Here is a 15,515-nt window from a genome sequence, read left to right on the forward strand (position 1 = left end):
AATGTCAAAATTCACCAAAATACTCCGCACCTTGAGGCGTGCTGGATGGAGGTTTGTCCACACGGTGCAGTCCTGTGCTGGTGAGGGTCCCTTTGAGCACCTCATACCAGGGGGGCAACATTATGAAAAATAAGTGGGGTTACACATCCCTCTTTTGTAAATATTTTGCCACCATGGACGTGAGTGAGCTGTGCTCTGTTGTGGGGCAGCTGTATTTGGAGGGGTCGTGGCTGGGGTTTCTGCATCGCCCTTCGAGCAGCACCCCCTGCCCCCAGGAGCAGTCACAGCTGATGTTCGGTGCTGTTTTGGGTGAAGAACTCGATTACTCGCATTTGAATAACCAAATGTGCTCTTTTATTTTCCGAGTCTTTCGATGGGGATCCATAAGACAGTTTCAAAGTAGTTCTGAAATAACGAGGTAATTATGGAGATGTCACAGCCAGATGCTCCTTAATGGTTCTGTTGAATTTTTTTTTTTTTTTTAATTTTATTTTTAATTTGACATGAAAAGCTTTACCAGGATGAAATTACCTTAATCCTTTAAAAGAGCAGGCATCTCCATGGCAAAATCACTTCGATCTGAACTCACAGCTGACTGAAGAGCTCTGGATCTTTGAATGAACAAGACTGAAAGCTGCAACTCATTTGATTCAAGGTGAGTTTGAGAATTAAGAACGCCGAAATGTACGATTCTTCAAATGAAAAGTTTTGTCATTTTTGCAGTTTTTCAGATAATCTAAAGATCTTTAACTTTTTTGCTTTGTCAAAACATTTGTGTTAAATCAGAGTTATAAAATATATGAATATATAGTTGCATGGTTTGTTAATATATGCATATGTGCATCATTTTTTGCCTTAATGCAAATATTCTAATGGGTGGTAAATGCAAAATCAGCTAAATTTCTTTTTTTTTTTTTTTCTTAAAAAGGAAATCACATATTTTGAGGATAATTCTTTAGACTGATATAGATTGGTCTATAAAAATGTGCCCTATTTGTGCTTCATTTGAGTATTTAAAGTATCCATTATAGATAAGTTTGTGAAATTATAAAGTGATCAAGTGTGTTTTGCTTAGTTCTAAGAAAAGAAATGGAGCACAGCTCTTAAATCATCATGATTCTGTGCATATTTTTAACATGAAAGACTAAATTATACGGGTGAGCAATTATTTAAATCATATTTCTTCAGAAATTTTTTGGATAGTATTTTTTCTTAAAAAAAAATCTAAAAAGCCTTCTCTGACTGCTGAAGAATATTAATTCCTCACATCTAAGACTTAAATTTGTGGTCAGTTTATTTGTGTATGCAGAAATTTCTTATTTGCGTTTAATAAGAAGATAGGTGTTTGTTTTTTGTTTTTTGTTTTTTTTTTTTTTTTTTTCTTTTTTTTTGTGTAGGAAGACACTTTGCTCTGTTTTTTGTTTTTTTTTTTTTTTTTTTTGACTGTCTTTATGCACTGAGTGATGAGCTTTAGGTAAGCTGGTAAACTGCATCATCTCCATCCTTCTTTCAAAAGGATGAACTGAGGGGACTCAAGCGCTGCCCCTATCCCATGGGACGCTGATTTCCCCCTGCCACCGAGCACAAGCATCTCAGAGCTGCTGTAACTGCACTAAAATCTGCACGTCTTTAGGCAGTGACCAGCTCTGAACGCTTCCAGTTCTGGAGATAAAACAAAGATTTGTTCAGCCGTGCTTTTTGTGGTTTTCCAGTCGAAATATGTCGGTAGCAAAATGGTTTAGTACCAAGATGCCAGGATAAAAAGCGGCCAAATTTGGAGACAGTTTGAGGCCCCATCCCATAAAATTTTGCAGGTGTGTAATTTGAGTAGAAAATAGCTTGAATGGGCAATAAGTGATAGGGAAGCAGCCTGAGCTGTGCTCTGAGTGTCTGCAGTGCTGGGCTCCTGTCTGCTGGCAGCTCCCAGCACTGAGAAGGCTCCGGGCTCGGGGTTGCTTGGAGAGCCTGAGAGGGGAACCTCAGGGAGGACAGGAGGGCTTTTCTGGAAGGGCTGACTTGTCAGGCTTATTTTCATAAACTTATACGAGGAGTTTAACTCAAGAACTGAAATAAAACGGACTTGGAACATCAGCTGGCTCGAAGGGGAGCAGGTAATGCAGCATCCCGCCCCGTGCAGAGTCTGACTGCAGTGTGTTAGGTTTTCTTCTTTAGATTAAATTCTGTCCTTTTGGTAGCAGCCTGACCGTAAATTATTGTGTCACATCAGCACGTTAGGTCTTTTCTAGTTGAGATGCCCACGGTGTGTTTGTTCAGGGGAAGCACTGGGTATAAAGGGGGACTTGTGTCCGTAAGACCCAGCACGTACTTGAGGATGATTTATGTTTTACTCTACCCGCTGCTAGTAAACAGTTTCATGACCTTGGTGAATTTATCTGGGCTGTGAATTGACACAGGGAAGCTCAGCAGCACGCCGTAGCCACAGCACCTATTTGTCAGCTCTCAATTGGGTTAAAATATTTACACTTTTTCATGTGCTATTTTAAAATCTGTTTGCTGTAATCGTGTTTTGGCATCACTGCGAATTAAAGTTTTATTGTGGCTAAGGAAATAATTCCGTATGTGAATAACGATCCTGCCACGTCCCAGGGAGATGCGTTTGGGGATGGTTTGGTACCTTGGAGGTGAGATGAGCATCTAGATGATGCCAAATATAAAGGGATTCCCCAGGTCCTGGATCCCTTCACACCAATCAGCCCTGGCACGGCCCCGCGCTCACAGCGAGCTGTGCAGGAGGAGGCAGCGGGAAGTGCTTGGGGCCAACCTGGGAGCAAAGAAAAATCTATTTCAGCCTTTGGGGTGGGTGCTGATCCCGGTACGTTTTGCCAGACTGCTGGCTCCTCTGCATTTCTCCCTGTTCTTCAAACTCCAATGTGTGGGGTGCGCGTCCCCGTGCCACCAAATGGTGATGGAGGGGTGACCCAGGATTATGGGGCTCCCTGCCCCAAATATTCCCTGTTCCCTGCCCCAAATATTCCCTGCCCCAAGCCCCCCCCTGCTCCCTCTGTGGCCGCTGGGCCCTGCCCCTCTCCCGGCAGCCGGAGGAGGGGAGCGCCAGTGCTTTACTACCTGGTCTCTGCTCCTGACATTCCCATGGCAACCTTCTCCCCAGTTTAGTCACAGTTTACTGCCTTACAAGCAGGATTTGTTCAGGAAGGAATAAGGGTGGCAGTGTGAGGGAGACACTTCCCCGGGTGTTCCTGACGGCCGGTGAATGGGGACTGAAGCGCGGGGGCAGGACGAGCTCCCCGTTGAATTGGGCAGGGTGAGTCCTTCCCGGGGTTAGGCTGCCTGATGGCACAAGGGGTGTAAAATAAAGGAAATTAACAGGAGAGCATCCACCAGCTGCGTTTAAACACCCTGCACACCGAAACAGTTGGGTTGTGGTCACAGACCTGGTGACAAAGCTGGCTGTGAGCGTAAAGCCACGAGAGTTAAAACCAAGTGAGGCAGTGGGGAGCCCTTCTGTGGGTCGTGGAAACGTAGCCAAAATAGCAAAAAAGCCCTTTTGGGAGGAGGTTTCCCAAAGCACCCCGTTCCCCCTGCTCCTCCCGCAGGCTCCCAGTGCCATGAGCGCAGGCGAGGACGCGGTGTGGCTGCGCTGGGTGGCGAAGCAGTTCGAGAGCATCGCTGGGGCGGACAGGCAAATCCACCTGGAGCAGTTCAAAGCGGCTCTCAAGGTGAAGGAGGTGAGTGTCCCGCTGTGCGCAGGCGGGCTGAGCCCTCAGTTAAAAGGGATAAAAATTGGACGGCAAAGCTCATGGTGTGGTGTGGGATGGAGAGAGAGGGACCTCCAAGTACTCTGGAGGAACAGCAAATGTGCCCCCCCAGCACCCCACATCTCAGCCTCCTCATTCCCGGGGAGGTCACCGTGCCACCACCCCCCTGCAAAAAGCTTCCTCCGTTCCTCCCTCCTGCTTTCGGTCCGTCACCGTGAGCATTTGCTGGGCAATTCGCACTGCTGGCAGCGAGAGCTTTGTTGGCAGCAGCAGGATTCGGGCCACGCAGAGCATCCCGCAGCCACCCAGAGCATTTCTCCTCCCCGCAGTCCTTCTTCGCCGAGCGGCTCTTTGCGCTCTTCGACTCGGACGGGAGCGGGACCATCAGCCTGGAGGAGCTGCTGAGCGCCCTGAGCCTGCTGGTGCACGGCAGCGAGACGGACAAGCTGAGGTTCCTCTTCCAGGTGTACGATGTAGATGGTAAGATGAGGAAAAAGAGAAAAAAAAAAACATTTTCTGAAGGTGGTGATGATTGGCAGAGCAGCGCGGCTCTTTGGGCATCCGGGCATGGGCAGGGTTGTGGTTTTTTGGGGGATGTGTGGTGCTGGTTGTGCTGCTCACGCTGCATTTAGTGCCACTGTCCAGTCCCCTCCTGGGTCAAGCACAACTCGATAAAGGGGAGCTGGGTCTGTGCAGCAGAAGCCAGCTCCTTGTTAAAGGCAAGCATCTGGCTGGCATAGCGCTGCTGCCTTGGTCCTGCCGTGAAAGTATCAAAAATCCACCTGAAAGACAGCAATTCACCGGCTCGTGTCAGGGTGTCCCTGGGTGTCGCTTTTACCCTTGGCCATGGAGAGGTGCCAAGCGAGAGGTGGCAGCATCTGAGTGGGAAGGAATTTGGGGCTGGGATTTGCACCGATTCCCTTTTATTTGTGAGCGAGCTGGCCTGACCCAGGCGGGAGCATCCTCCCAAAACTGGAGCTGGGTCTCAAAGCACCTACCACACTCGGGTCATTCGCTGCCTCCATTTGCTGGAATTTCCTGCGAATTCCCAGGAGCGATGGCACGTTGTTGGCACAGCTTCCCCGGGGAGCCCACGAGCGAGGCGGGGAGGCGATTTCTGCACTAAGGCTGCTGGGGAGGTGAAGTTGGGTGACGTGGCTCTGGGGTGGCTCTCTCAGGCAGCGGTGCCATCGACCCGGCCGAGCTGCGCCTGGTGCTGCGGGCGTGCCTGCGGGAGAGCGCCGTGTCGCTGCCACCACCGCGCCTGGACGACCTGGCCAGGGCGCTCTTCGAGGCCGCTGACAAGGACGGCAGCGGCTCCATCACCTTCGAGGAGCTGAGGGCAGAGCTGGAGGCTTTCCCGGGGGTGATGGAGAACCTGAGCATCAGGTACCGCGGGGCTGCGCCCCCCCTTGTGAGAGCCTTTTTCCTCCTGCTCCAGCGTGGGGTTATGCTCCTGGTGGGTGCAGGGTTTGGATAGAGGATCAGCGCAGGGTTTGGATGCAGGATGGGTTCTGGGATGGATGCCGGGATGGGTGCAGAGTTTGGGTGCCAGGAGCAGTGCCAGGACAGCGCTACGATGCGCAAAGGGTTTGGATGCGCAAAGGGTTTGGATGCGCAAAGGGTTCGGATGCAAGGCCGTGTGCGGACTGGTGCCCAGCTGGGTGCAGGGCTCAGATGCAGGGCTGGGGGCTTGCCTGGCCCCAAAACTACCCCAATTCCCTGCTCCCCACCAAGGAGCAGCGTGCTGCCTTTCCCCGCAGTGCCGTGAGCTGGCTGAAGCCCCCCCCACCCCCCAAGAGGAGCCGCCGGCCGCGCTACCTGACCGCGGCGTACTGGCACAACCACGGCAGCCAGCTCGCCTTCCTGGGGGGCTACACCAGCCTCAACCTCCTGCTCTTCACCCTGGCTGCCCTGCGGCACGCCGGCCTCGGCGGGTGGGTGGCGGTGGCCCGGGGCTGCGGGCAGTGCCTGAACTTCAACTGCGCCTTCATCGCCGTGAGTGCCGGATCCTGGGTGGGGGCGCGAGGTTTTTGGGGGGGTCTCCCCATCGCCCTCGCCATCCCCAGCTGCCCCCCTGCAGGTGCTGATGCTGCGGAGGTGCCTGAGCTGGCTGCGAGCCACCCCCGTGGCCCAGGTGCTGCCGCTGGACCACAGCGTGGGGCTCCACCAGCTCGTGGGCTACGTGGTGCTGGCGCTGGGGGCCGTGCACACGGGCGCGCACGTGGCCAACTTCAGTAAGTCGCAGCTCCTGGGTTGTTTCCATGCGCCCCGTTAGCCCTGGGGTGGGCTCCCCATCCTGCCCAGAGCCCGCTGCTGCTGGGGCAGGGGTGTCGTGCACAATACAGCTTGGGGGGGGGGGGACACAGCCCTGCCAAAATCCATGGGACAGGGGGAACCCAGATGCAGAGAGCCACAGAGAACCGAGCTAGGGGTGCCCAGCCCCTGCCAACTTTGTGTCCTGCTCAGGTGGCAGCGCTGGGAATGGCTTTGGTGTTCCCCAGGGGAAGGAGAAGCGTATTCTTGGGTCCCCTGGGGGTGCCTAAAACCCCAGGGTGGGGTGCAGGGGCTGGGAGGGGGGTGCCCATGCAGGCACCCGGAGCTGTGTCCGTGCGCTGGCTGCTGCCTCCCTCTAGCGGCTCTCCAAACGGGCAGCGCCGGAGCAGGGCTGGATCCTTCCCCCCACATCCCTCCCTGCTCCCAGGGCTGGGTTTTGGGGTTTCGCTCCCTGCTCTGGGCTCGGTGGTGCTCAGCCCTGTACGAGTCCCACAACCGACCTGTGGTGATTGCAGCCTGCCTGGAAAAATTGGCAGGAACTGCTCAAAGTCAGGGTTTTACTCTGAGAGTGCAGTGCCACGGTGCCAAAACTCACCTTTTGGTGCTGCCTTGTCCACTAGGATTTGGGGTTTTGGGCATCTCAGCTCCCTTCAGTCCCTCGCGGTGCCATTGCAGAGAGCAGGGGCTGGAGGGGAGAAAAGTGACATTAAAAAATTCCCGAGCAGCCCCACAGGGCTGTGCCTTAGCACAAAGCCACCCTCATGTCCTAGTCACCATCAGGCTGGGTTTGGGTGTCCGTGCCCCATCCCAGCCCCGTGTCACAGGCAGGCTGGCACAGCAGGACGGGCACCGTGCCCTCACCGAATTCCTCCTGACGGCACATCCCGGCGGCGGGGGGCTCGGTGGCACGGCCTCGCAGACCGGGCTGGCGCTGCAGGGGCTGCTGGCTGCCATGCTCGCCTTCTCCAGCCCCTGCGTCCGCCGTGGCGGGCACTTCGAGGTGTGTACCCTGCGTGGGGAAACCCCAAAATGCTCCCACACATGGCACGGGGATGGGGACCGGGCTGGGGTCCCCCCGCCTGGTGTCACCACTGATCCTGGTGCCCTGCCTGCAGGTCTTCTACTGGAGCCACCTCTCCTACGTCTCCGTCTGGGTCCTGCTCCTCCTGCACGCCCCCAATTTCTGGAAGTGGTTCGTGGTGCCCGGGGGCCTCTTCGTGCTGGAGAAGGCGGTGGGCCTGGTTGTCTCCCGTGCCGTGGGGCTGCGCATCGTGGAGGTCAACCTGCTGCCCTCCAAGGTCCGCAGCCCCCGTGCCTTTCTTCACTCTCCCCCTTTTTATTTATCCATTTATTTCAAATTTCGTTGGCAAACCATTGCCAAGCCTTCGGCCTGGGGGGTAGCCGACTCCCAGGCCTGACAGCTCGCTGCCCCCAGGTGACGCACCTCGTGGTCCAGCGGCCGCGCTCGTTCCGCTTCAGACCCGGGGACTACGTCTACCTCAACGTCCCCGCCATCGCCGCCTACGAGTGGCACCCGTTCACCATCAGCAGCGCCCCCGAGCAGCAAGGTGTGCCCGAATCCCACGTCGGGGTGCTCGTTTGGCACATGGGGACCTCCATCTGGGTGGGTGGTGACCCCCTGGTGCCAACCGTGCCCGCGTGCCACCGGGTGCTGCCGCCCCGCAGGCACCATCTGGCTGCACGTGCGGGCGCGGGGGCAGTGGACCAGCCGGCTGCACGAGTACTGCGGGCACCCCGAGGTGCCGCAGCCCTGCGGGAACCTCCAAAGGGCGAGGTGGTGGCGCTGGGCGAAGGTTGGTGAGGTTCTGCTCCCTGCCGAAATGCCGGCTCGAGCCCAAGGTTCTGTCCCTGTCCCCGCACAGGGTGCAGCCCCCAGGCACTGCAGGCTGAGCGCCAGGTGCCCAGGGCATCACAGCCAGGGGTGCCTTTTCCTTTTTTCTTCTTTTTTCTTTCTTTTTTATTCTTTTTTCTTTTTTTTTTTTCTCCTTTATCTTTTTTATTATTTTCTTTTTTTTTTCCTTTCTTTTTTTTTTCTTTCTTTTTCTTTTTTTTTTCCTTTTGCCTTCTTCTTTTTCTTTTTTTTTTTATTTTTTCCCTTTTTCTTTCTTTTTCTTTTTTTTTCCTTTTTCCTTCTTTTTCTTTTTTCTTTTTATTTTTTTCCCCTTTTCTTTTTCCTTTCTTTTTCCTTTCTTTTTCCTTTCTTTTTCCTTTCTTTTTCCTTTCTTTTTCCTTTCTTTTTCCTTTCTTTTTCCTTTCTTTTTCCTTTCTTTTTCTTTTCTTTTTCCTTTCTTTTTCTTTTTCTTTTTCTTTTTCTTTTTCTTTTTCTTTTTCTTTTTCTTTTTCTTTTTCTTTTTCTTTTTCTTTTTCTTTTTCTTTTTTTATTTTTTCCCTTTTTCTTTTTCTATTTCTTTTTTTTTTCCTTTTTCCTTTTTCTTCTTTCTCTTTTTTATTTTTCCCCTTTTTCTTTTTCTTTTCTTTTTCTTTTTCTTTTTCTTTTTCTTTTTCTTTTTCTTTTTCTTTTTCTTTTTCTTTTTCTTTTTCTTTTTCTTTTTCTTTTTCTTTTTCTTTTTCTTTTTCTTTTTCTTTTTCTTTTTCTTTTCTTTTTCTTTTCTTTTTCTTTTCTTTTTCTTTTTCTTTCTTTTCCTTTTCTTTTTCTTTTTCTTTCTTTTCCTTTTTCCTTTTTTTGTCCTTTTTTCTTTTTTTTCCCCTTTTTTCCTCTTCCTCTTCCTCTTCCTCTTCCTCTTCCTCTTCCTCTTCCTCTTCCTTTTCCTTTTCCTTTTCTCCTTTTCATTTTTCTTTTTCTTTTTTCCCTTTTCCCTTTTTCTTTTTCCTGTTTTGTTTTCCTTCTCCCTTCTCCCTTCTCCCTCTCCCTTTCCCCATGCCATCACCTTGCAGGCAGCTCCCTGCACCAGACCCGGCTCAGCAGGAGGCTCCGTGGCCACCGGTGGGGACGAAGCCATTGAGCTGACATCGTACAGAGCCACCGGGGCACCCGCTGCCCCCCAGGGGAGGCCGGACGAGGACCCTTCACCAGAGGTGGGAAGCACCGTAAGCACCGTCCCCATCCTCACCAACACATCCGAGCCCCCCCGAGGGGCAGGGCAGGGTCCCCTCGCTGTCACCTGGTGCTCACAGCCCCGCTAGCTTCGGGGTTTGGCCCAACCCTGGGGATGCTGAGAGGGAAAAACTGCAGGGGCAGCATCCCCTGTGCTCGTCCCCCATCACCCCATACCCAGGGGCACCGGGAACTCGGCACCCCGTGCATTTGGTGCTGCCCCAAATGCGCCCTGGTTCATCCCCACCGGACCCCGCAGCCAAGGCGCTTCCCAGCAGACAGGAGGAGCAACCCGGGGAAATGGGAGACAACCCCATTTCTTCTTAAATTGACCAAAATCTCTTAAAAAGCTGTTTTTAAGAGGGAAACTTCTCCCCGCCCCCAAGTGGGAAATAAATCGTGCGAACGCCGTGGCGCTGGGAGCCGCGTTGGGCAGCTTTTATCAGCCGGTATGAGAAGCTCTCAGGATATTGATTCTGTCACAGCTGGAGGAGCAGGCGGTACAGATAACGAATTTATATGCACCGTTTTTAATGAGTTTCTCTCCCCGTTGCTGTTGGGCTGTTATCTGCCCGAGTCTCCCCTCCTGCCACCGGGGCGATCGCCACCGCTGTAAACCTGTTGCCCGCTCCCTGCCTTTTTGGGGGATTCGGATAATTGCATTTTTAAGCAACACTCAAAGAGATTGGGATCTGGATAACATCTCACACCCATCTGGTGGGTCCCGGAGTGCCCTTTCCAGGCCCCTGCACACCCCCAAACTGGGGGCTGCGGGTGGTGTTGGGGGGCTGCATGTGGCCGCCCGTGCTGAGCTTGGCTCCAGTGGGGTCTGGGAGCGATGTGCACAACCCCAATAAAGCAGAGCTCGCCTAACCCACCAAGCAGGGAGGAGAAAACCCCAAAAGCAAGCCGAGGAGCCCCGCTGATGTAGCGCAGGGCTTTGGGAGCAGGCAGGAGGGGATGGTCGCCTGCCCGCCGGTGACGCCGCGCTCTGTACCCACAGGTTTCCACGGGGCCGGGCGAGAGCCATCGGCTCTGCAGCATCAAGGTGAGGGATGTCCCAGCCCGTCCACGGCTCTGGGTGACCAGAAATGTGCTGGGGACCTGTAGCAGGGACCCCACGCGTGTGCCCAGCACCTCAAGTGCGTGCCCCCGTGTGTAGGGAGGGTCCTGCCTGGGGCTGAGCGTGCACCCGCGCTGCCGGGGGCTTGGTGCCCCTCATTTAGTGCTCGTGGGCTCCCTGGGTGTGTGCACCCCCGGCCTCTTTTCTCTCCCAGTGCTACATCGACGGCCCCTACGGGACCCCGACGCGCAGGATCTTCACCTCGGAGCACGCCGTGCTCATCGGGGCCGGCATCGGCATCACCCCCTTCGCCTCCATCCTGCAGAGCATCATGTACAGGTGGGGGCCGTGCCCAGAGCTCGGGCTGCTTCGGGTTCCTCCCCCCCAAACTGTGGGCACAGGACCCAAAAGTTGGGTCCCCCTCTGCTGTTAACCTTCGTCCTGGCAGGGTTCAAGCTGGGTGCCTGCTGTGGGGCTGTGGGGTGGGGTGCTTGGGGTCTCTGTGCTGTTTGTGGGGTGTGAGGGATGCCGGGGGGGCTGCAGGGCTGTGCCACCCGTGCAGGTATCGCCTGAGAAAGCAGAGCCACGACTACAAGCAGGGTGAGAGCCTGCAGGGCGAGGACATGACGCTCAGAAAGGTGGGAGCGGGCTGGGGGCACGCGGGAGGAGGGTTGGCACCGGGGTCCCCCCCGAAACGGGGTCTGCATCCTTCCAGGTCGACTTCATCTGGATAAACCGGGACCAGAAGCACTTCGAGTGGTTCATCAGCCTGCTGGCGAAGCTGGAGCTGGAGCAGGCTGAGCAGGAGCCGGGAGGTGAGCGGGAGGCACGGGGGGCACCGGCACAGCCCCCTCTTCCCGGGGCGCTCGGCACCATCCCGAGCCCCGGTTCCCCTGCGAGGCGCAGGGAGGTTCCTGGAGCTGCACCTCTACCTGACGGCCGCCCTGGGCAAGAGCGACGTGAGGGCTGTGGGGCTGCAGCTGGCCCTGGACCTGCTGGCCGCCAAGGAGCACAAGGACTCCATCACGGGGCTGCGCGCCAGGACGCAGCCCGGCCGCCCCGACTGGAGCAAGGCGAGGGCTGGCACGGGGCGGCCGCTTCGTGCCGGGCACCAAAAGTGGCACGCAAGGATCCTGACCCCTTCCCCTTCTCCTTCTCACCTCGCTCTAGGTGTTTGGCAAGGTGGCCGAGGAGAGGAAGGGGAAGGTGCAGGTCTTCTTCTGCGGCTCTCCGGCGTTGGCCAAGGTCATCAGAGCGCACTGCGAGCGCTTCGGCTTCCGCTTCTTCAAGGAAAACTTCTGACGTGGGGGGGTGTTGGGGGCACCCCATTCAGGGCATCCTCCTGCGGCAGCTCCGTGTCCCCCGGAGCACCTCGGTGTTTTTTTTTTTTGGGGGGTAGGACCCATGTCCCAGCGCTTTTGGGGATGGAGGAGCGCGCCGGAGGAGCGGTGCCCACAGGAGGGCACTGCAGCCTCGCCAACCGCGCGGCTCGGCCCCGGCACCCCCCCCCCGGCACCCCCGGGCCTGGAGGCAGCGCAGGGTACGGGGGGGGCTCAGCACCCACCGCCCCCTGCCCGCAGCACACGCCGGGCTTTGCCTCTTCGTGCCCTTTTGGGTGGAAAAGGAGCGATTTGAGGGGTGCCCCGTGCGGCAGCGGGTGGGTGACTTCCAGACCCCCCAGCACCGAAAGTGGCCAGGGGCTGGCGAAGCCCCTTCAGGGCTGCCCACGGGGCCCCACGGTGCCTCCAAACAAAACCCGTGTGTCCCCTGCCAGGTTTGTGCTTTTATGGTCTGCCTGTGCGATGCGCTGCTGCTTCTGTGTTAAAAAAAAATAATATATAGTAATTTAGACAAAACACTCATTTTAGGGTAAAGTTACCCATGGGGACACCTCCCTCTCTCCTGCCTTTTGGGGATGTTCTGGCCCAGATTCCGTGCCCCAGCCTCACGCCTGAGCCCATCCAGCCCAGCCCAGCCCTGGATTTGGGGCGGTGCAGGTTTGGCAGTCTGGTGCTCCTCATCCTGCCCATCAGCAGGATGTCCCCACAGCATCCCCAGGAGGCTCCAGCCGTGCGAGGCGGGAGGTTTTCCCTTCCCCTCGGTGTCCCCAGGGCTGTGCACAGGGCCGTGGCTCAGTACCTTCACTCTGGGGGACCCCATCACTGCCCCTCAGTGCGGAGCTGGTTCGGGGCGCGGCGAGGAGCTGGGCGACGCAGCTGGCTCCAGCCACAGCACGAAATCTGGAGCCAGAGAGGAGAAATCACTCGACGTGAGGGCCCTGACATAAACTTGATGGCTGAACCTGCTTCAGACAGCGTGATAAACGGGCTGGCTAACGATCCCCGCTGGGTTATGGCCAGCGCTGGCGCGTGATGGATGCCGGCAGCGGGGAGCTCTGGGCGCCCTGCGAAAGCGCAGCGCCAGGTGACGATCCCCAAGCCAGGAGTCAATTTTCCTTAACCTCATCTAATGCAGCTTTCTCGCCTCCTTGATTAGCAGGAGGATGGAAGTGTGATGAGCTCTCCCGCTGGTGCCAGCTCGGGGAAGGAGGTCCCTTCCCTGCCCACCCCGTGGGGTCCCCCTGACACCGCTCAGCGCAGCCCCGGCTCGCTCTGCATCCTCGGGGAGGTTTTTGCCACCCACGTCTCCCTGCCCTCTCCCCAGCCATATCTGAGGAAACCAAAGCCCCGCTGCCCCCAGCAGCGCTTCCCCAGCTGCATTTCCAGCGCTGTGCCCCCGTTATGCGCCCTGCAGTCCTGGGGATGTGCTGGGGCAGCGTGGCATCCCCCGGGCTCGGTTTTGGGACCATGGGCTTAATTCCAAGCACACCGGTGCGGTGAGCAAGAGCTGCTTTTTCTGCACTTTTACCATAATTAGGGACTTTGCTAGAGGTCTGTGCTGTGAAGCAGAGCCTGGGTGTGACCCCAAGCCTGGGGGCTCTGCCCCTGCCTTGGCGCGGGTTGGGGCATTTTGGCAGAACCCTGATGGCCCCGCGCCTCGCCGAGGGGGCTGCGTCAGCATCAGTGGGGGGTGATGTCAGCTCCTGCTCCCAACATCCAGGGAAAATTAGGGCAGCTGCAGCCTCCTGGGGCTGGCAAGGGAAAAACAACCCTCTGCAGAGGGAGCCGGGGTCTTTCAGGGATGCCTTTCAGCTCGTCTCCCTGATCATGTGCACGCAGCTCCGCTGCCACGCAGCCGTTTCCAAAGATGCCAGAAAAAAGAAAACAAACAAACAAACAAACAAAAAACGTGGCTGTATGTGGCCGCATCACGTGGCTACGGAAAACACACTCATCTCAATCATAAAGAAGAGTTAATTACATCTCCCTGCTCTCCCCATGCATTGAAGCAGTTATGAACAGAACGAATCATTGCGCGAGTGCTGATAACCGCCCTCCTTCCCCCTCCCCGCTGCATGGCAGGGCACTACGAGCACGCCGCTGCTCGAAGCAGCTCACAAAAAGCAAGTTCAGCTCTCTTGGAAGACGGGGACACCTGGGGCGCCCTGAGCAGATCGTGGGGACACGATGCAAAGTGCACGGAAAGCCCCCTGGGTGCAAGACTGGATGGGGCGCACGCGCTGCAGCCGGCAGCCCTCCCGCGGGCGCACGCGGGGGCCTTTTGCAGATGGAATTTGGAGAGGGAATTTGGGGGCTGCACGACAGAGCTGGCAGCGTGCACCCCAAAAATCAGCCTGGCCGAGCAGACGGCGGGGATGCGCTCTCGGAGGGGGCTGGAGGCAGCATCAAGGTCAGTGCTGCCACGCTGCCTGCTGAGCTGCTCCCGTCCCAGCCCCGGCGATGAAAAATTAATGAATTCCTTCCCCTTCCAGCCACAGAAGCTCTGCCAGCTGCCATTTTCCCCGCATCTCCAGCTCGTCAGATGTTTCCTTTGGAGCCGAGGGAGAAATGATTAAAAGATGGGCGAGGTGGGGAGGGGGGCAGCTGCCACCCCCGGTGCTGAGCCCTGGTGCCGCTGCTCCAAGGAGGGGGCAGAGCTGGGGAAAGGGCCCCGTGCAGTGGGTGCAGGTGGCTCCTTGGCCAAACCAGCTCAGTTTTGGGATGGTTCCCAATGCCAGCGATGCCGCTCGGAGCCCAGGGTCTGCTTTGTTTCGTGGTTTGTTGTTTTTTGTGTTAAAGCAACAGGAGGCTGCGGGTCGGGAGCTGGGGAGGCAGGGCGTGAGGGTAGCTAATCACGCACCGCCTGATTAATGCCTTCCCCTGGCTGCCTTCATTATTGTGATTACACTCCGGCGGTAGCGTAGCAACAGCTAATTGTTGGTTGGATGCAACGAGCATAATTCCCCGTATTAAAATTTTATTAAGACGTAATTGCATTCGTCTTGCAGCACTGGATGCTTCAAAGGCGCCGGGGCGCGGCAGCGGCGCTCCTCGCGTCTGTGCTGCCCCTTCGGAGCCTGGGGGACGTGGGGTTGGGGGGGGCACCGGGATTTGGGGGCAAAAACTGGTGGGGAGGAAGGATTAGGGCTGTGGCTCCAATCCCCCGTGGCCGTTTTGCATTTATTTGCCCGGGGATTTTGCACCCCAGCTTGGCGAGCTCCTCGTGGGGAGATCGCAGCTTGGAGATGGCACGGAGAGCTTCTGGTGCCAAACCTCCGGTACGAATCCTGGCACTTTGAGGGATAAAAATGGGATTTTGGGAGGGGGTAAAGCGCAGGCAGCTGCCCTCAGCACAACCTGTTGGGAAAGGAACCACAGCAGGAGCTGGCGGCCACCAAAAGCCCCTCGCAGCCGGGGCCATGCCCCCGCTCCTCGAAACCCAGGGAGGGAAACCTTAAAGGAACTGTGTTTATTAACAGCCCGATCACATTTGGCATATTCCATCACTAAGTGGCCCTGGTACGTAGATATTATTCACTTAAGTAATCAATCACTGCCAACAAATTACAGGATACAGGGAATGAAATTAGCAAAATGAACTATGGATGTAAAATTCATTTGAAATTCAATTTAGGAGCAACATTAGCTTTCAATTAGTCTGCCCAACTGTTTGAGCATCATTTTGTCTATCAGATTTTTATATAAATGTAATTAACCTTTGCTGTTAAATTGTTGTTGATTTCATTGATATAATTATTACGCGGCTCCCAATATTTTGCTCGGCTGACATCTCGTTAGCTGCCGGCTTCCAATTAGGGCCGGCGGTGATTTCTGGGCCCACATGTGGGGCGACGGTGCTCGAAACCGTTTCGGTGGCTGCGGTTTTGGTGGTGCTGGTGGTGTTTTTGGTGTTGTTTCTTTTGGTGGTGGCTCTGGTGCTGCGGGAGCATTTCTTTTTCGTGCCGTCTCTTGCCGTTTCCAGCCCCACAGCCAGCTGGCAGCAAGCCCTCAGCACTCTGCCC

General features: G+C 55.8%; 1 protein-coding gene across 1 annotated transcript; it reads left to right on the plus strand.

Moving 5' to 3' along the window:
• The first annotated feature begins 210 nt into the window (after positions 1-210).
• Positions 211-11,856, plus strand: NOX5 (NADPH oxidase 5). The gene is made up of 17 exons (XM_072043362.1): positions 211-655; positions 3,576-3,707; positions 4,067-4,217; positions 4,916-5,126; positions 5,501-5,735; positions 5,821-5,974; positions 6,839-7,014; positions 7,130-7,312; positions 7,450-7,582; positions 7,701-7,828; positions 8,931-9,071; positions 10,094-10,138; positions 10,368-10,492; positions 10,716-10,791; positions 10,869-10,968; positions 11,060-11,226; positions 11,324-11,856. Exons 2-17 carry the CDS (start codon positions 3,588-3,590, stop codon positions 11,453-11,455), a joined length of 2,277 nt encoding a protein of 758 aa, XP_071899463.1. The 5' UTR covers positions 211-655; positions 3,576-3,587; the 3' UTR covers positions 11,456-11,856.
• Positions 11,857-15,515: the final 3,659 nt, after the last annotated feature.

Source organism: Anas platyrhynchos, chromosome 11 (genome assembly GCF_047663525.1).
Source record: "Anas platyrhynchos isolate ZD024472 breed Pekin duck chromosome 11, IASCAAS_PekinDuck_T2T, whole genome shotgun sequence".
Classification (NCBI taxonomy): domain Eukaryota; kingdom Metazoa; phylum Chordata; class Aves; order Anseriformes; family Anatidae; genus Anas; species Anas platyrhynchos.

Excerpts from the sequence above, each read along its gene's own strand:
- NOX5 (XM_072043362.1), top strand. The coding sequence starts at position 3,588 with ATGAGCGCAGGCGAGGACGCGGTGTGGCTGCGCTGGGTGGCGAAGCAG. Across the intron at positions 5,127-5,500 it reads ATGGAGAACCTGAGCATCAG|TGCCGTGAGCTGGCTGAAGC; the intron begins GTACCGCGGGGC and ends CTTTCCCCGCAG. Across the intron at positions 5,736-5,820 it reads TCAACTGCGCCTTCATCGCC|GTGCTGATGCTGCGGAGGTG; the intron begins GTGAGTGCCGGA and ends GCCCCCCTGCAG.